This window comes from Amphiura filiformis, chromosome 14 (assembly GCF_039555335.1).
Source record: "Amphiura filiformis chromosome 14, Afil_fr2py, whole genome shotgun sequence".
In the NCBI taxonomy this organism is placed as follows: Eukaryota; Metazoa; Echinodermata; class Ophiuroidea; order Amphilepidida; family Amphiuridae; genus Amphiura; species Amphiura filiformis.
In genome coordinates this window covers 11,620,565-11,641,981 of record NC_092641.1, presented here as the reverse complement: position 1 = coordinate 11,641,981, position 21,417 = coordinate 11,620,565, and the positions used below count along the sequence as shown (strand labels likewise).

Sequence of the window (21,417 nt, the reverse complement as noted above, 5' to 3'; positions counted from 1 at the left end):
CCCCATAAAATAGTGCTGTATTATCTGGAATGGGGAGTACATCCACTAGCCCTAAGGATCACTAGTCCTAAAAGTCCAAATAGTCCAAACCCTCACCCTAATCCTTTCACAGACTATAGAATCCTTTCAATTATATTTCTGATTATCAAACAATTTTTCCAGGCTAGCAGACCATCAAGGACTATAATATTTACAGTAATTTCTTGGCCAAACTGGAACATGCGCGTTGCGTCCATGTAGCGTACTAAGCGTCTACGCAATGTAAGGCGCGTGTATGCTTTCTTCTGTACCACGCTATATTCGCGTGTGTTTATCGCGGAGCCACTAGCGTTTATAGTGTTCCAGTTTGGCCAAAAAATTACTGTAAATATTATAGTGAACTGTAGGATTAGCACCTGCACATTGTGTTACTAATCAAATGGAATGACTCATCTGACAGTCTGATACTATCATTTAATCCTACCATAAATCATTCATCATCATCCGTAACATGCTGTACGGGTCCTAGATTATGCTTATCTGAAAACACAATCTCTGAGCTGCTTTGATGAAGTTCAAAGATGATTATCTGGAAAAGAATGAAATATGAGCTATTATAAAACCCACTGTAAAGGTTATTAAACAAATATTATGTCTATGATATGTGTGTGTGTTGGTTGATATATAATCATGAGCTGAAAGATGGATTATTCCATATAATGAGCCAGAACAGCAAGTGGAATGAAACAATACATCTTTCACCAAGTTATTTTATTGGGGCTGGGTGGAGGCACCTTGCAACCCCCATAAGCCTTTTTGAAGTATGGCGTGCACAAAAGGAGAGGGCGTACTTTGATTTGAGTAATCTTTTGTATGCTTTCTCATCTGACAAATGATTACTCAAATCAAAGTACGCCCTCCCCTTTTGTGCCTGCCATACTTCAAAAAGGCTTATGCTATTGGTGACTCCTAGTTCAAATTGCACAAGTTGGGGGTAGGTGGGGCAAGGCAACATTCCACCCCCCCCCCCAATGCTACTGGTGACTCCTAGTCCAAAATACATGATCAATGACATCGGCCTAATCAGTAGAGGATATTAACTAGAATTACGTGGTTCGTATTAAGGTGGCCCCCACATCAAAGGTTGGAAAATACAAAGAAAATTGATCTTGATAAATCTGGTAATAAAATGTTAGTCAAAATATGGGAATAAGGTTAATCAGTAGAGGATATACAATTTATGCTTTGTCTAGCAGACCTAGCATGTTGAGCTACAGAGGATCATAATAAGCTCATCAGTTCTAACCCCATGGTTCCCACCCTTGAGGGCCTTCTATGGAGGGGTACCGCTAGAACTAAACACTCCAGTGTCCGCAGGGACCCCCGAACTTGCAGAAAATTTATAAGTCGGGGTCCGGAGTAGAGTTTGGTGAGTCCGAGTTGCAAAATGCAGCATAAATAGTATGTCTGCAATACAGCTAGATCGAAAAACTGGGGGTCTGCAGGGACCCCTGAACTTGCAGAAAATTTAAAAACAGGGGGTCCGAACTCTATTTTGGTGGGTCCGGGACCCCAAAAAGCAATCTAGCGCTACCCCTGCTTCTATATGCTATACATTGGGCGTGTTCAGATGGTCTAGGATCGCCATACTCAAGAATTGTAATTCCTACGGCTTGTTCATATGGCAGTAGCACACAAAGATCACTTGGGGGAAATTGGGATAAATCTGGGGATTGGAATCACATAGGGGATTTCCCAAAATTTTTGATTGAGAACTGCTTTGCTCAAGCAAAAACTTCTCTGTGTGGACGTGTCTATTATTAGTAGGATAGGCTTTTATGAAGGGAGTTCGTAACAATTAGTCAGTTTTTAGCGGATTCGCCGTCGGACAAGTTTAGAACTGTCAAGCTTTCGTTAGGCATAGCTGACTTCTTCAGGACAAATTACCTAAGACTTCAGTGAACAGCTCTTTTCAGAGCTAACAAACCTTTAAATTTAGCAGATAGGCGAGGTCTACTTGTTCTTTGTTGAGAAGGGGCAGACTTTGCAGTACCACCAAACCTTTTACATTAGCAGATAGGCGAGGTCTGCTTGTTCTCTGTTGACAAGTGAACGGCTCTTTTCAGAGCCACCAAACCTTTCACATTAGCAAATAGGCAAGATCTGCTTGCTCTCTGTTGACAAGGGACAGTCTTCAGTGAACAGCTCTTTTCAGAGCTATCAGTAGGCAAGGGGTGGCCTACATGTCTCATTCTTAGTTCATTTGTCCTAAAGAATTCAGAGCTACTCCTGACGAAAGCTTGACAGTTCTAAACTTATCCGACAGCAAACCTGCTAAAAACATACTATTAAATTGTGCCTATTATTGACCCAATCAAAGAAACCATGTCAACCTTACCTCATTCTTTCCTGTTTTTAACAATGGTCCTGGTAGATAGTATGTGACTTGTGGTCCTTTCTTCCAGTATCTGCCTAGGTTGAACCCATTGATGAATATAACACCTTTCTCCCATTGCTAGAGTAGGATATCAAATGGACAAGAAAGAAATGATTTCATATATTGTCCCAATGGGCATTATAGTTGAAATCCATGCATCCCTAATGAACCCACTCAGGGAGTGAGAATTTCAAATTGGGCTACTTAAATGGGTGATTCCATTTGAAATCTACACCCCCTGTGTGGGAGGTAAAGGTCATGTCTTCCATAGTATATGGATTTTTCAACAGGAAAAGCCCAATATACCTGTATAACCTGTGAAAGGCCATATGCATTTATCCCACAGCAGCTGGAGGGAGTATCCCATCATCCATTGCAGTCTATCTGCTTTCTCCATAGTAAATACATACAAAATACAAGTAAGAGCTGCTTAAATATTGAGAGCTATGGATAGTTTCACAATACTTTAGAGATCATATTTTTTTCACACAAAAATCTAAAGCTCCTCTGATATAAGCGAATAATTGAAAGTTGAATTGAGGAATTTGGTGTACACTTTCTATGGCATGTGCATTTCTACTATGGTACCGCAGAGCATGATGGGATACACCTATCAGCTGCTGTGCATTTAGCCAAGCATTTGTAGTGAAAAGGTAAAAGACAACATCACACTGTAAACCAGACTCATAGACAACAAAATCAACAAATACCGTAAAACCCTGTCTACAAGCATATATAGTGTTTTTTATAAAAGTTTAATTAATTCGAAGCAAGCGTTAATATACCAATACAATAGATCGGTCTTAAAATAATAGGCCTACTTGTTTTTATATGCTTGGATCCGTAATTTATTTGCTCAAACTCCATAATGGCGACTGGATTAATGTAGCTTTCATCAGTAGCACACTATATGCTTGTAGACGGGGTTTTACGGTATGTCACATGAACAATATGTCCCATATTGGGCGAAGCTTCCCCTATAATAGTTATGCTATGCATGATTTTGAGTTATAGGCCTTTAAAGATGACATTCCCGTAAAATAAATCAAATTTTGGAATTCTTAATTTCCTTGGGACTGAATTAACCAAGGTATCATTTACAAAATTACCCATATCTTGGAAAGTATTGATGCAACATGTATGTATATCATTTTGCTATCATTTTGAAGTGTATTGTCCCGTGCTTACATTTTTATTCAAATCATGATATGTCAAAAATGTGACTTGTTCCTGTCAGAACGGGTCATATTGTGTTATACCATATTCAACCTTAATTAGCACCCTCCCCTGATAAGCCTCTGTGAACTTTTTTAACTTGCATATGTGTCAGCACCCTTTTCAGTGCATGTGTTGCATTAAAGAATCTGGAATGAGCGTTTTGAGTGTTTCGACAGTATTTCTTGTGAGACATGAGAGCACGTCAGACATATCGAATTGCATTCTGAATACGAAGAATGTCTTTCTGATATCAAATAATTTTCATTTTTTGAAATTTCCAAACGTTCATACCTCATCCCTTAAAGAAGAAATAAATGCAAGTTTAATCACATCAAGAATCCATCTTGGCATAGAGTTTCCGGAATAAAAACATAGTTTGACATGAAATATTATCCACTTTGAATTTCAAAATATGGTACTTATTTAGCGCCTCCTTTAGGCGACTCACTGAAACGCCTGGGCAGAGAAGAACGGTAGTTGCTTACATTTTGAGAGCGTGCAGAGCGTAAACACGGAAGTGGGTTCTGATTGGCTGAATCAATTGTCTGACAATCATAGCAACAGAAAACGTTGTTCGGCGCCCTTGAAGGGGGCACATAGCTCAGCGTATGTCGCTCATTAACAGGGCTCTCCCGTCAATCTGAGCAAGGAACCGCCATTCTTCTCTGAAACCGATTGAAGGTTGAATACGGTAGTGTTTTTATGCATTTTCATACCTACCTTCATATCTATAAAAGTATCTTTGGGTGGGTTTTCTGTGATATCTATAGTTGCTTTATATAATGCTGGTCTCTTCACATCACTAGCATAGTCTTGCCACTTGGAAGATGCTGATGCACTGAATAGAGGAAGAAAAAACCAATACGCAAAATTTCAAATATTATTATACAGCTCTTAACCTCTTGGACATTACCACCTTCTTGAAAAGTGCATCTTGAAAAGTGGCACACAGGCCCATATGTAGGACATGTTTTTTTAGGGGGGAGGGGGTGCATGACTACTTCCACTTGAAATCCATACACCTTCTATAGAAGACATTGCCTTTATCTTCCAAAGAGGGAGCATTAATTTCAGATGAGGTTGCCTGAATGAGTGCTCCATTTGACATTTACAGTAAATTTTACACCATATGTGTACAGTCTGTCTAGTCTGAAGTACAAAGTACCGACGTGGACGCACACATTGTGCCGACTTTGAAGGCACTCATACCTGCAGCAGAGACGCAGCAATGCGCATTGTTTATGTGCTGTGTACGCACGTGTTGTCACTTTGTACTTCAGAGTGGACAAACTGTAGGAGATGATTAAGGTAATAGCTTCCATAGGGGGTGTATGGATTTCAACTAGGTATAGCCCAAATCATTTGATTGCACCTTTACAGTGTTATAAAATCACATCTCATATAGCATTGCATGAAAACTGATCATAACAAACACACTGAAATCAAAATACTGAACAAATGAAATAAAAATGCTAAAATCCAAAACTTACGCTTGTATAAATGGTTGTTTGAATTCCATAGGGTACATCTCCCAGTTGATTTGCTTCTTGCCATCTATGAGTACATCGCCAACAAACCTAGAAAGAAACAATAACAGTATCACCATGGTTACCTATGAGTACATCACCAAGCAAACCTAGAAAGAAACAATAAAAGTATCACCATGGTTACCTATGAGTACATCACCAAGCAAACCTAGAAAGAAACAATAACAGTATCACTATGGTTACCTATGAGTATATCACCAAGCAAACCTGGAAAGAAACAATAACAGTATCACCATGGTTACCTATGAGTACATCACCAAGCAAACATAGAAACAATAAAATATCACATTGATTATCTCTCAGACACTTTAAATTCATATTTAAAGTGTCTGAGTAAACATTTCCTTTGGCAGATTCCAAATTAGGTGTAAGTTGGGACATGTATGTGAAAACATTACAAATATTGCAAAAAAAAAATCAGGTTTGCAAAACCAAAACCAAATTAATATTAAAAGATTGTACATTAACCCTAACCCGCCAGGGGCTTTTTGATGACTGGAAGGGAAAGAAGGAAGGAATAAAGAGAGAAAACAAAGAAAGAAGTTTTTTGCTCTGTGTGGGATTCGAACCCGAGACCCTCGCATGCCAAGCACTGGGTCGGCGACACTTTGTCACAGGTCTTGGGATTCGCTGGCTAGCAAAACCGTGCCTATATATCACTTAGGGCGATTATGTCATCACACCATGTGGGATGCACGAACAGCGCATAAATCAAGTAGTATTTTGTAGTACTAAGGCGTGTTAGGGTTAAGCGACAAAAAAAAACACCACCCTGTCTTACAGGTCCGACCAACCCAGACTTTTTTTTCTTCAAATTTTGCTAAAATCATGTAAACATCCATTTTTTGACCAAAATAAATTGATTTAGACTGGAAAGTTTTTGAAAAAAAATTCAAAACATTTTCAAAATATGCTTGCAAATTTTTGGCAAACATATTTTGAAAATGTTATTTCTGCCCGATTTCTCAACATTTGGGTGATATTTCGGGTCATTTTAGCCTTAAAAACACCCAAAATTACATGTCTTTAATTTAAAGGGACCTCACATTTCCTCAGTTTGATTTGCTTCTAGCATTGGCACCCTTAAGAAGAACTTGAAAACATTGAGCTATTCCTATTGAAGTCCATACACCCCCTATGGAAGACATGACCTTAATCTCCCACACAGGGGGTGTAGATTTCAAACAGTCACCCATTCCAGTAACACCATTTGACATTCACACTCCCTATGTGGGAGATTAAGGCCATGTCTTCCATAGGGGGTGTATGGATTTCAAGTGGAATAGCCCATTTAACAATAATGCATATTATATTTTGTTTAGTTCATGGGCACCTTCAGGCTTTTGGCACTATACCAAGTGTCAAATATTGTTATTATTATTTTCTTTCAATTTTACCTTTTATTAATGCAAAAATGCACAAGTAACTTGGAATGACCCAAATTACACTTTCCTAAATCCATTGTATGTGAATACCCCTGAGCCTTGCTGGTTTCATATATAAGTAGTCTTTGCACAGTCATTTATAATGGTGACATATGTGATATGGCAATCATACAGACTGCATGAGGAGGTTGTGTGTTACCCTATTGTTGGCCATAACAACAGAATGCCCTGGACTTGCTCAACCATGCATTTTGTTATGCATTAAGTTTTAACACTGAAATTGCACTGAAAAGTTTTTGATATATCATGTGATGCTAGCCTGCCCTGGATAGGGCAACACGGCTATGGCGGAAACAAGTACTCTAGCATCAACGATAGACAGACATTTTCTGGAGTGTGTGATCTGTTCTGAGCCTTTCAATGACCCAAGAGCATTACCATGTCTCCATCCATTCTGTTGCGAGTGTTTGGAGAATTGGGCCAAATCCTGCAGTAATGATAATAGCATTGTAAGCTGTCCTCTATGTAAAAAGATCTACCAAATTCCAGAAGAGGAAGGAATAAAAGGCTTTCCTGTTCATTTTCTTGTGACTAATTTGCAAGACACTGTTGATAAAGCAAAGCAGGTATGTAGTGCACTCCACCCAGTATTTGTAGCACCACATTAGATAGAGAAATGTTCAATGTTTGCTTAAAGAGGAAGACCCAGCAGAGCAGTTCTTCTGGGGTGAACCAAACCTGTCTGGTTATCAAATTAATCAGTGACGAGGTTATCTCTGAATTTGACTGGTGCTAAGATGCAATACCATTTTAAAAACATCAATTAAAAGCTGTCAAATTCAAATTCAGAGAAAACCTTGGGATTTCCCCCGCCCCCAACACCGAACAAAATGAGGTCTTTGGGGGAAAAATGTATATCTTCAATAAGAGAGGTCAACATTTTCAATTGATAATTGGCTTTTCATCCCAGCTACATACACTTTAATAAGTACCGTATTGTTTGTAATAAACGCCCTGGGGGTGTTGCATTTTTCCAAAAGGGGGCGTTTATTAAAGGTGAATTGTCAGTGAAAAAAACTTAAAAATCAGGTTATATTTCCCGATGGTGCTCCTGTAGAAAAGAGGGATTTCCGGCTATACTAATGGCGATGCCCATGGAAAATATCATTTTTGTGGTAAATGCATCAAAATTACACCCGTAAGTACATCATCAAGCAAGAATCTAATGAAATTCTACCATAATTAGGCAATGGAATGGATGGAAGTGGGAGTCATAACAGGTTTTGTCCATGCAATTTACCGATCTTCCCTGACAAGACTGACTGACTGATGCCAGTTTTAAGCTTACTCATGCGATATAGCATATGCCATGGAATTTTTGTCAAATTTTCACAGAAAAATTGGAGGGGGGGCGTTATTAGAGGGGGAGTGTTTATTAAAAACAATATGGTACATATTATTAAATTTATAAAGTTTACTTCGAGGACTGTTTTATATCAATAATTTTAAAAATATAGTATAATTATAATATGATAATTTGCCATGAAATTTGTGTTATATTGCGAATTTCAAAAAATCTAAATTATTTGATATCAGAAGGACATTCTTCGTATTCAGAATACAAATCGATATGTCTGATGTGCTCTCATGTCACACAAAAAATACTTATGAATTGTTGACCTCCAATTTTTTGATGTATCAACGGTCAATGCTTAGCGGGGGGTCCAACCCACTGGATATGCCACTGTATAGCAGCAAGATGTTGAGTTCCTTACACAGCAAGTAGTTTGTTAAATTATAACATACTTTCCTGTATTTTCTCCTTCTGCTCTTCATAATCATTCTTCAAATTTTGATCCTTCTTCTTAACAGAAAAATTCTACCACAGAGCTCTGTGACAACCACGGTCAGGAGAAGAAGTACTTCTGTGAGAATTGTGGCTGTGCTGCATGTTCAGATTGCGGTATCCTTGATCCTACTCATAGAGGCCATTCACTCATCCGGTTGAAGGAAGCATCACAGCGACAGAGCAGCTCCTTGGAAAGCCTCACCAGAAGAGTTAAAATTGTAGAAGAGAAATATACAACTGCAGTCCACCAAATACAGCAAGTAAAACAGAATCTTGACCGTGATACAGATGTAAAGGTACAGGCCATAGATGAAGCAAGGAATGAATTTGTACAGCAAGTGGACAATCTTGTTAGAGCTTACAAGCAAGATGCCTGTAGTAAGAAAGAGGAAAATCTGCGAGCAATTGAACAGATTGAGGAAAAGCTCCAGGTTGATCTAGCCAGCTTAAGAAGTTCAAATGCACTAGCAAGCAATGTGATCGAGTCTGGTTCTGATTCCGATATCATCTCCCTCTACCCATCATTGTCATCATCACTACAACAAAGCGCTGAATCACAACCCACTCTAGTAGATAGCAAACTTGGTAGGATAAAACTAGAGCGCCCTCAACCTACTTCCACGGATTTGCCTTCTTTGGAGCAGCTGCTATGTGATAAGTTGCATATCACTACTTCTCTTACCCAACACCCTCAAGTAAGCCATCAAACCAGCAACTTGTCAGCAAAAGCAGCAACAGCAGAACTCTTACCATCAGCAACAGCAAAATACTTGCCATCATCATCAGCAGCAGCAGCAACAATTAAACCCTTGGCAGCATTTACAGCAAAGGCGCAAGTTAATACAGTAACAGCATCAGGACAAGATCATCAACAATCCACTAGTAAGCATGAAGCCTCTCAAGACCAAAGTTTCAGCTTATTTTCAAAGTCTCAATCTGTGCCCAATACCCAGCCTAGCATCCAGCCCATTTTTGGTAAAAAGTGGAAATACTGTGGACAAATTAAAACTACCCCACAAGTAAGGTATCCAATGGGTATTGCCATTCATCGAAATAGGGATATTATTTTGACCAGTATAAGCACACCTGTCACAGTGTTCTCTAGGAATGGTGATTTCAAACATGTCATCAAAGGCTCGCCTTCTGAAATCTTTGATATTGCCATTACTCCCAGCAACCAATACATCATACCTGGCAAGTGCGATAAGACTGGCTTCTACATATGTGACAGTCGTGGTGTCCTAGTCAGTACTATTCCCACGTATGATATGAACAATAAGCCATCCAGCCCTACATCAGTTGCTGTAGATTCAACAGGTAGAATCATAGCAGGATTAGGTTCATATGGTGACAAGAAGACCGTGTCCATTCATCAGCCCAATGGGACACTGGTATCCAAGTTTGAAACAACATCATCTCCGAGCAGGCTAACCTGTACGCCAGATGATAAGCTTATCATATCATTTGAAGACAATACGCTGCAAGTAATGGATCAATCAGGTCACAATGCTAGCCTCATTCAGCCCCCTCCTAGCATTCAATCATGGAAGCCTTACCACGTCTGCTGCAGCAAACAAGGGGAACTGTTTGTTGGCAACCAGGGTTATCCGGATACGGTTGTGAGTAGATATGTGTGTACAGGTGGAGAATACAAGTATCTAAACTGCATCACTACAATGGAAAGCTATCCTTGGGGTATTGCATTGTCAGCAGATGAACATGAATTGTTTGTAGTTGATTGGGGGTCCAATTGTGTCAAAATATTTCGGTAAACTACAAAATACATTTACAAAAGTTCTTATGCCAAGTTAGAAGTACAGTACTAGCATAACATATACAACTAGTGTAACTGAATAACTTGAAAAAAAATCCAAAAAAACATGATAAAAATAAAAAGAATGAATAAATAGGAAATTATGAAACTATTCAAAATGGACTCACATTATGAGTGGGTATGGTATAGCACCATATCCTATGTACATATTCAGGCAGACTGATAATCTTGCGGTGATTGTGACCCTTGTCACAGGTCAATGACCTGTGACAAGGGTCACTGACCAGTAACAAGAGGGTACAAGTTACGTCAGTTCACCAAACTTTCTTATACTAACAGATGGTTCCATAGCCACTTAAATAAATACAAGTCCAGTTGATTAGTTTCATGATTTCTAATTAATGTACAATTATACCTGAATGAATGTAAACCCATACACACGTAATGACAAGAACAATCATCTATAACAATATTTATTTAATAATAATATTATTATTCATGATAATAATACCAACAGTGAGATAATGTCTGCTTTTACATTGTGAAAACTTTGATTTTTTGGTGAATGGGGCTCAGAATTTGTATGTAGGGTATCTCAGAAACTGCTAGGGTATATTTGGAAGTGAATCTGAAAAAGTAGTGTGAAGGTGATAACCAGGTAGACCTGTAGCAGTGTCTAAAAATTCTGGATCAGTATGATTTGCAACTAATTTTAGCTATGAAATTCAAGCGTGAAATGGAAGCAAAAATATTTGATTATTACGAACAATGATTGACTGTAGGATTGGTGGCCCTTTTGGAATTAATGAGTTGTCAAGATATTACACCTGGGACTGTAAATAACATTTAGCATGGTTTTAGATACATTTTGTACCCAGCGAAAAATAACATCGAACAATAGAAGTCCAGTGTTTTAATGTTAGGTGTAAATATAGTCTCGCGGGAGCATCTGTTATTAGTCTTCTTTATCAGTCTTTTTTTTTAAAAACTTGCTGGTCACGGCTACCGCGTAACTCTAATTTAACAACATTGAGCAAATGTGACCATCCTCCACAACTGAGCCCGGATGTTGCCAGTGCCACTATTGAGATATGCTCCATTGAACTTAACAATAAACAACAGGAAACAAAGCATTTATTGACTGTTTTGATTTTTTCACTACTTAAATGTCAAGTACTATAGACATGATATACATCATTTTAAAGCTAATTTCAAGCAGAATATTTTGGTTGAATATCTCAAAAATGATGATTGGCGACTTCAGGGCTCAGTTGTGCTGGATGGTCGCAAATGGGGTATCAAGATGTGTTTAAATAAACCATCTTTTTTCCTATGTGTAAATAAAATTAATAGTTCTAATGCTAAAGCGTATTTATAATGGCTGAGTTACTTTTTGTGAGGTTGTGGGGGGTATTTAACTCAGCTGAAGTGGAATCTTCTTCTGCACAGGATATGTGAATTTCAAATAGAATCATTAATCTATTATCAACTATTTATCCTCAGCTCATTGTACACGGATTTTAACAAATTGTACAAATACGACTTTCTGTTAACAAATGTATTCTGCATTAACTTGAAGGGAAAAGTAAGGTTTAATAATGGAAATCCAGCTGAAAAGTTTGAAATATTTACTTAAATATGTTTAAAGAAAATTTATGAATTGTATAAATTTATGTTTTGCTTCAATAATTTGTAGTAGTGTTTATTAAAATCTTTAATTCCCAATGTTCAATGTTTACATGCACAATCTATCTTAAAGGAGGATTTTGTGATCCAAGCATTCTCTTTTTATGACATTTTTCAGTAGATATCCACGAAAAAAGCTTATTCCCAAAATTTCAGTTGATTCCGATTTTGCGAGTTTTTGAGTGTTTTGACAGTATTTTTTGTGGGACATGAGAGCACATCAGACTTATCGAATTGCATTCTGAATACGAAGAATGTCTTTCGGATATCAAATAATTTTCATTTTTTGAAATTCACGATATAATACAAATTTTATGACAAAATTTAATATTTTTCACATTTTTGATATATAACAGTCGTCGAAGTAAATTTCATAAATCTAATGATATATTCTTAAAGTGTATGTAGCTGGGAGGAAAAGCCGACGATCAATTGAAAATGTTGACCTTTCATATTGAAGATATGGATTTTTTTCCCAAAAACACCTTTTTTTTTTTGGTGTTTTAGGAAAAAATCCATATCTTCAATACAAAAGGTCACAAGTTTACTTCGAGTACTGTTAAATATCAAAAATATCAATTTTTAATCATTTGCCATAAAATGTGTATTACATTGCAATTTCAAAAAATCAAAATTATTTGATATCAGAAGGACATTCTTCGTATTCAGAATGCAATTTGATATTTCTGTGGTGCTCTAATATCCCACAATAAATACTGTCCAAACGTTCATACCCTGCCTCGGATACAACACCCTTGCAGAAAAATAGCTCCTGTGTCTGATCAATCAGGTCTATTCATTTAAATCTTTAACATAACAAAGAAAAGTATTTTCCCCACCTATTTTAAGGTAGCTGTGTACTCTCAGATACGCATGTAGTAAAAGTGCCATAACTTTGTAATTATTCACGCAAGACATATAAAAGTATACATTTTTATAAAGGCAAGACATCAATGAATCTCAATATAAGTACAGTTTTGGTGTAAAAACAACAATTATGAAGAAAATCACAAAAAAGTGAATTTTGGCAATATTTGTTCGGTACATCATAACAAAACTAGAACGTCATGGTTTTCGACGCATAGGCGTCGAATGGGATGCCTCCACCATGGGGCAATTTAAATGTGTACAAATCCATTTTTAGTAATTTGACCTCAGATGACCCTTGGGTGACCCTGGATGACCCCAAAATGACATGCCAAAAATTGGCTCTAAATGTTGACTGTACCCACCAAGTTTCATGCACATACCACCAATTTTATTAATTTGACCTTAGATGACCCCTGGGTGACCCCGAAATGACCATCCAAAAATTTAGCTCTAAATGTTGACTGTACCTACCAAGTTTCATGCCCATATGACAATTTTTAGTAATTTGAACTCAGATGACCCCTGGGTGACCTTGGATGACCCTGAAATGACCTTCCAAAAATTTGGCTCCAAATGTTGACTCTACCCACCCAAGTTTCATGCCCATACGATCAATTTTATTTATTTGACCGCAAATGACCCCTGGGTGACCCCGGATGACCCCAAAATGACCCTCCAAAAAATTGACTATAAATGTTGACTGTACCCACCAAGTTTCATGCCCATAAGACAATATTTAGTAATTTGACCTTAGATGACCCTTGGGTGACCCGGATGACCCCGAAATGACCTTCCAAAAATTTTGCTCTAAATGTTGTCTGTATCAACCAAGTTTCATGCCCATACGACAGTTTTTAGTAATTTGACCTCAAATGACCTTTGACCTCAGTATATGACCTTGAACCTCACCCAAAAAAAAGTATCCAGAGTTTTTGACCATGACCCACCTATCCTGAAAATCTGAAGTCAATCCGCCCATCCATGCCCGAGATACAGCATCCGGACGGACGGAAGCACGGAAGGGCGGAAGCTCGGACATTGCAAAAACAGTATGCCTCATGGTGGAGGCATAAAAACACTCTTTCCAAAAATTTTTGTTTTGCTTTTTTCTTAATCTTGAGGCACCATTCCAAAAATGTTTTTTTAGTTTTTTGATATTGGCCTTATCTTTTTAGATATTGACCATATAAGGCATCAAAATGAACTTTTTAAAATTCACAAACGCCTATTTGCACAAAATGATGCCTAAAATCGGAAATAGACCAAAATATAAAAAATGAGAAAACAGTTTCTTAAGTCGATCATGCTTTTTATGATGAGCATAATTGCTTACCTATAGATGCTGTATTTATTGAGTTATCGTGTACCTAAATCGTCATTTTACCGAGAAAATGAACATTGAAAAAAAGACCGTTGAAGTTTAAAGTGGTCACATTTTGCACTTTGATCGAAGCTTACAGAAGAATGCGACAGTTCTCGTTTTTCTACCTTACATTATGTGAACATCGGGTACAGGCCTCCAGAAAATTTTCTGCTGTCTGGGAACTTAATGACAAGTGCTGGAAATTTTCTGTGAAATAATTGAAATAGGCCTATGTGCGCGTAGAGCGAACATCACGAGCGCTGAAGCGGGAAGTCCTAACAGCTCTCAGGGTTTAGATGCTCTCTCGTGCAATCTGAGCCTTATTTTGGAACAGTTTTCTATCAAAATTTACATCCTTTTTCACAAAAAAACACAACTTAAAATTTCAAAGTATTAGCCTACTGTCAAAACTCACAAATTTCCAACAATGTTGTCATTTTGTTGTTGTAAGTCATAGTACATATATATATAGTATATGATTGATATAATCACATCTAGGGCTCAACCGATTATTGGATGTCGGATGTCGGTAAAAAATTCAAAAAACAATTTTTATTTATTTTTTAACATTTTTTAGAAGTATTCTGCAACTTTGAAGAACCACTGGACCTATTCTGAAGGGCTAGGATTATTCACAGATAATTTGAAAAAAAAAAAATGACGAAAAAATTACAGTTTGTTATTCTTAATATGCACATATTATAAATGCATGGAAAACCAATGCATCTATAATATGTGATAGATGAAGAAATAAACATTAGTTAATGGTTTACATATACAGGATAACAAACTGTAATTTTTTTACCTTTTTTTTTCCTTTTTTAAAATTAACTGTGAATGATCCTGAAATTTCATAATAGGTCCAGTGGTTCTCCAAGGTCGCAATTTTTTTTTCTGTGACCTCTGTGACCTTTCTGGGAACGCCGTTCCCGCGTTTTTTGGAGGCCTGATCGGGTAAATCCACAGCCCCTTGAGAAATTTGGGCGAAATCTATTCATATCTTGATGTTTAAATCGAGGGAAAGATCTTGACAAAATTCACATTTTATCAGCTAAAACGGAGCCATTTGACCGCTAGGTTTTTGTGAAATCAGTGCTCCGTGGTGTTTCCATAAGATGCGCCGCACATGCAGATAAGCGTCAGCGTATGCGTAAGCGTATTTGTGCGTTACCAAATTTCGCGATCGCATAACGCGATGCGTTCTTCTTGCCGCGTGTACCCTGCTGGTACAACAAAGATTTTCTTTCCTTTTAAATTTCAAACACGAGTGGAATAGTGAAATAAAATCCTTCAAATATTGCAGTTGGAGTTTACAAATCTGGATTTTCATTCCTTGTATTTATAAAAAACATAACAAAGTACAAACATATAAAAAAAACTCAATTTCGCGAAAGAAACAATGTCTAGAGTACACAGTCGCGTTAAGAGTCTTATAAGAATTGTAACAATTCTTATGTTTTTCTTTATTTTTTGAAAATTACCTTAATTTTGACAGTTTTTGATTTTTTTGCCCACTTAGGAAGGAGCTATGGTTACCAAACTTTCAGGGATAGTAAATAAGCTTAATACCTAAATTCTCTCGTCAGTTTTTTTGGATAAAGTGTTTACTTTTTGAAAAAAATTATTTTTTTCCATTTTTAATTTTAGGGAATGTTCAAAACACTGTAGCTTAAAATAGAAACACTTAATTGGAAAAACTGACGAGAGAATTTAGATATTAATCTTATTTACCATCCCTGAAAGTTTGGTAACCATAGCACCCTTCCCTGTTGGCTAAAAAATCCTAGAATTTAGGTAATTTAGTGTTTCTAGAAAAATCAAAAATCATAAAAAAGTACCAACATTCCTGTTAAATATATACTTAAGTAACACTAAGTCAGAAAATAAACTTAGTTTGTATTATTCTGTGATATATTGGCAGCAAAATGAAACTTAAAACTTTTATATACAACTGCTATAAAGGAGAGAAAATCAGTTTTAATAAAATCTTTGTTTTCAAAAATGTTGCTATTTTGAGAAATTGGCAAAGTGCCAAAAGCCCTTCCCTGAAGAAATTCAATGGGATTTTGAGATGACAAAAAAATTGCGTAACTCGAAAACGCTTTGTTGGAAAAAATTAAAACTTGGCAAGTAAGGTTTTCTCATCAATACACACATCCTATATTATTTTCAAGGAATTCTGAGCATGACACCGTAGCCGATACAGCCACCTTAAGCAGAAATAAATTTTTAACAACATCAATATTTTCAGACTAGAAACGCATGCTATAACGTAATTAATGGACTTAGGCGAAAAAGCTGGCGAGAGATTTTAGATAACATTTATTTACAATTTTTCCAATAGTAAAAGTTGGAATCAGAGTTGAAGTCTTTGCTAGAAATAATTATTAGTCGTAAAATTAAGGTTATTCATTAATTAATGCAAATTAGCGACTCAAATATTGTGTTGTTTCAAGCATTGGGATGTGTAGTTTACTCATAAAAATCAAGGTGTGCACTCGTAGGCGGAATATTTTTTATCATTTTTTCCTTGCCGACATGTGGGAACCAAGTTTCCTACCTTAAATGCCTTTTTTAATCTGCAGGTTGAAAGGGGATTATACATGTAAATATTCTTGTAAATATTCATGTTAATATTCTTGACAAAGGTCTATGACCGAAAATTCATGTCTAATTTTGCTACGCAAATACATTTATACAAATGTGGTTTGACACCAAATATTTCTGCTCTTGGACTCTTTTACTTGTAAATATTCTTGAATATAAAGAAATATGATTGTGTGTGTGTGGGGGGGGGGGGGGGTGTCGGAGAGACCCACTGTAAATTCCCATTCCAATTTCCAGCAAAAAAGATATTTTTGTCATTTGAAGACATGGATTTAAGAAACAACAGCAACTGCATTTTGCATTTGACTTGTTTGACCTGCTACAGGAGACAAACACATTTTTGGGGGGCCTTAAGTTGTACATTTTAATTACTGTTGCTTCTATTGGCCAGCAAGGGATGTGTTGAATTAGTATATATTCCTAGCTGTTCAATAGAAGCAAAAGTAATAAAAATGTACAACTTGACCCAGCTTTGACAAAGACACTTGAATAACAAGTAGTTTAGGGCCTATAACTTAATATCAGATCGGTGGACAAAAGTCAGCTCTAATCAGCAGTAAATAGCTAATTCATCAATACCAATATTGACGAAGTAGCTATGTACTGCTGATATTGGTATTGATGAAGTAGGTATCTACTGCTGATATTGGTATTGACGAAGTAGCTATCTACTGTTGCTTTGGGACGATGAAATACCCGTATCAGCAGTAGATAGCTACTGCATCAATACCAATATCAGCAGTAGATAGCTACTTCATCAACAATATCAGCAATATCATCAACACCAATATCAGCAGTAGATAGCTACTTCATCAATACCAATATCAACAGTAAATAGCTACTTCATCAATACCAATATCAGCAGTACATAGCTACTTCATCAACACCAATATCAGCAGTAGATAGCTACTTCAGCAATACCAATATCAGCAGTAGATAACTATTTCATCAATACCAATATCAGCAGTAAATAGCTAGTTCATCAATACTAATATCAGCATTAGATAGTTCATATTTGAAACTTAAGTGCAAAGGTAATAACTTTCCAAGTCACCAAATACTTGCACACATATAAATGCAAAGTTTTGGGGGGAAATTCCAACTAGGCCTCCCTGAAAATTGCATCTTGGCTTATGAATCTTGCACCTTCAGTTTCAATATTAGTTCACCTAAGATTCCAGTGGCCATACTCATAATTGAAAGTGCATTATATGTAAGGGTTTCCCTTAAATCACTCCAAAGATATAAGTACAATCCTGAAATAGCAAGGTGTTCTCCTGAAAAAGACATTCCTTTAAACTTAATCATTTAATTTGAAGTGACCTCATATTTCCTTTAAAGTGTTTTTAATGCAAATATACAAGTAATTAAACCCGACCCAAAATAATGCTTTCTTATTCAATATTCTGTAAATATCACTTGCATGATCAAGTAGTCTTTGCACAGTCTTTAACAGTGACATGCATGATATGGCAATCAATACAGACTGCATTATGAGGTTGTGTGCTAACTCATTGTTGGCAATACCCATGGCCTGCTCACCCATGCATTTCCTAAAATGTTAACATTGAAGTTTCAATTGAACTGTAAGTTTTTGATGTGTGGTGCGACCTGCTATATTGGGCAACATGGCGGAAGTCAGTACCCTGATAGATCGACATTTTCTAGAGTGTGTAATCTGTTCTGAGCCTTTCAATGATCCCAGAGCATTACCATGCCTCCACCCATTCTGTTGTGAGTGTTTGGAACATTGGGCCAAATCCTGCAGTAATGATAATAGCATTGTGAGTTGTCCTCTCTGTAAAAAAGTCTACCAGATTCCAGAAGAGGAAGGAATAAAAGGTTTTCCTGTTCATTTTCTTGTGACTAATCTGCAAGATAATGTTGATAGAGCAAAACAGGTATGTAGCATTCTCCACCCAATGAGCCCTGTGTCAGTTTGGGCAATATTCAATACATCGAGGGCTCAGAATTTGAAAGCTGTAACTCACAATGACCAGCTCTCACAAAATGAGTATAAAGTTGGTTCCTTGCTTTGGTATTCAAAAATCAATATTTCCTCCACAATCTCTTTGTGTTTTCTATTGAATATTGTTATGATTTATGGACTCTTATCTTCTATAATTCAAATTTATGATACGAATCCCTCCTCCTAATCCTATATAGGATAAAAACATGAGTAATATAGAATAAATAGACCTAATTGAATCTTCTAAGTGAAGGAATACTCAAGCGACACTGTTTTGAAGTCCAAGCTGCACATCAAAATGTAACAAAACCACCCTTTTGGGTACCCCAGTGTATGACACAAGATCTTATTTGTTCAGTTTTACACAGCAAACCACAAGACCATCGCAAGGTTAAAACATATGGGGGCCATCACAAATGTGGGGCAACCAAAACATATGCTCAAATTGAAATTAAGAAAAAACATTGCAAATTTATTAAAAAAGAGGGCCGGGCATGGCCTCCCTAGCCGTCCTGCTTGCTACACCCCTTTGTCATCATTTTGTTTAAAAAAATCACAACTTGACACAGTATGTACCATTATGCTTCTTTCTTCTTTACAGAAAAAATCTACCACAGGCCTCTGCAATAAGCATGGTCAGGAGAAGAAATACTACTGTGTGAATTGTGGCTGTGCTGCCTGCTCAGATTGCTGTGTTCTTGATCCCAGTCATAGAAGCCATTTATTCATCCAGCTCAAGGAAGCGTCAAAGCAACGGACCAGTTCCTTGGACAAGCTCACCAGAAGAGTTAAAGATGTGGAAGAAAAGTTCACAACTGCAATCCAACAAATACAAGAAGTAGAGCAGGATCTTGAAAGAGCTACAGATGAAAAGATTCAGGCTATAGATGAAGCAAAGAATGCATTTATGCAGCAAGTAGACAAGCTGGTTGAGGCTTACAAGCAAGGTGCTTACAGTAAGAAAGAGGAAAACAGGAGAGCAATTGACCAAATTAAGGAAAAGCTCCAGGTTGATCTAGCCAGCTTAATAAATTCAACTGAACTAGCAAATAATGTGATCGAGTCTGGTTCTGATTCTGATATTATCTCCCTCTACCCGTCATTGTCATCATCACTTCAACAACTTGCAGAATCACAACCCACTCCAGTAAATGGCGACCTTGGTGAATTCAAACTAGATCCCCCTCAACCTACTTCCATGGATTTGCATTCTTTGGAGCAGTTGCTATGTGATAAGCTACATATCACCATTGTGCCTACTGAACACACTCTTAGTCATCAAACCAGCAACTTGTCAACGAATCCATCAGCTGTAGCTAAACCCTTACCATCAGCAACAGCACAACTGTTGCGATCACCAGCAGTAGAAAAACCCGTATCATCAGCAACAACAAAACTGTTGTCATCACCAGCAGCAGAAAAACCCTTACCATCAGCAACAGCACAACTGTTGCCATCACCAGTAGCAGCAAATTCACTACCGTCATCGGCAACTGAACCCTTGTCAGACATTACACCAAAGGCCCAGGTTATTGCTGCTGCAGTATCAAGACAACTAAAATCCACTGGTAAGACTGAATCCTCTCAAGGTCAAAGTTTAGTCTCAAGTCCTCAGTCTAGCACCCAGCCCTGTATGGGTAAGAAGTGGAAATACTGGGCTAATATCAAAATGACCCCACAAGCCAGCCGACCAATGGGTATTGCCATTCATCCTGATGGGGATATTGTTTTGACCAGCATGTCTTCACCTGTGACAGTGCTCTCTAGGAATGGTGATTTCAAACACATCTTCAAAGGCTCTCCTTCTGAGATCTTTGACCTTGCCATTACTCCCAGCAATCAATACATCATACCTGGCAAGCCTGGTAAGAATGAATTCTACATATATGACAGTCAGAATGTTCTATTCAGTACTACTCCCACATATGATATCAACAAGCAGCCATCCAACCCTACATCAGTTGCTGTAGATTCAGCAGGCAGAATCATAGTAGGATTTGGCTACAATGGTCACAAGACTGTGTCCATTCATCAGCCTGATGGGTCTCTGATATCGAAGTTTGAAACAACATCACCGCCACGCAGGCTAACCTGTACACCAGATGATAAGCTTATCATATCATTTCATATTAATGATACCCTACAATTAATGGATCAATCAGGTCACAATGCTAGCATCATTGAGCCCCCTCCTGGCATTCAATCATGGAAGCCTTGTTATGTGTGCTGCAGCAAACAAGGGGAACTATTTGTTGGCAACACAGGGTATCCTAAGGCTGTGTATAGATATGTGTGTACAGGTGGAGAATACAAGTATCTCGACTGCATTACTAAGATGGAAAACATACCATGGGGTATCGCATTGTCAGCAGATGAGCAGGAATTGTTTTTGGTTGATTGGAAGTCAAGTCTTGTTAAAATATTTCAATAAAAACATACACCCATTTGCAATATTGGCAGTTTAGTATTTTTGCTATATTTATACATACATTGTAAGAATATAACCATAGATGAACTCCTGGATGGGGCAGCTTTAATTAGCATGAGGCCGCATTGATATGTAAATAGCGTATTGTTATTTAAATTTGTGCCCAGACGTATTGAGGGCGACAGTCATGTTATCCAGACGGAGAATGGCTGCATATGCCGGGCATGTCAATTTGCTGAGTGAAGGCTGATAATCACCTTTCTGTATAGGTAATAAGCTAGTATATTTCGTGTACCAGTTGGTTA

At 37.4% G+C, this 21,417-nt stretch overlaps 3 protein-coding genes across 3 annotated transcripts in view; 2 read left to right on the top strand and 1 right to left on the bottom strand.

The window, feature by feature from the left end:
* Positions 1-236: 236 nt before the first annotated feature.
* Positions 237-21,417, bottom strand: part of LOC140169703 (beta-galactosidase-1-like protein 2) — a 63,036-nt gene continuing 41,855 nt past the window's right edge. The window contains exons 2-6 of the mRNA XM_072193000.1: positions 5,247-5,270; positions 5,125-5,188; positions 4,355-4,472; positions 2,378-2,494; positions 237-568 (exon numbers count right to left, since the gene is read on the bottom strand). Coding sequence (XP_072049101.1) covers positions 470-568; positions 2,378-2,494; positions 4,355-4,472; positions 5,125-5,188; positions 5,247-5,270 — 422 coding nt within the window. The 3' untranslated portion in view covers positions 237-469. The remainder of the gene's footprint in view (positions 569-2,377; positions 2,495-4,354; positions 4,473-5,124; positions 5,189-5,246; positions 5,271-21,417) is intronic.
* Positions 6,828-10,890, top strand: LOC140169700 (uncharacterized). Its single transcript, XM_072192996.1, has 2 exons — positions 6,828-7,192; positions 8,439-10,890. Exons 1-2 carry the CDS (start codon positions 6,911-6,913, stop codon positions 10,185-10,187), a joined length of 2,031 nt encoding a protein of 676 aa, XP_072049097.1. The 5' UTR covers positions 6,828-6,910; the 3' UTR covers positions 10,188-10,890.
* LOC140169699 (uncharacterized) lies at positions 18,326-21,395 on the top strand. The gene is made up of 2 exons (XM_072192995.1): positions 18,326-18,616; positions 19,286-21,395. Exons 1-2 carry the CDS (start codon positions 18,344-18,346, stop codon positions 21,113-21,115), a joined length of 2,103 nt encoding a protein of 700 aa, XP_072049096.1. The 5' UTR covers positions 18,326-18,343; the 3' UTR covers positions 21,116-21,395.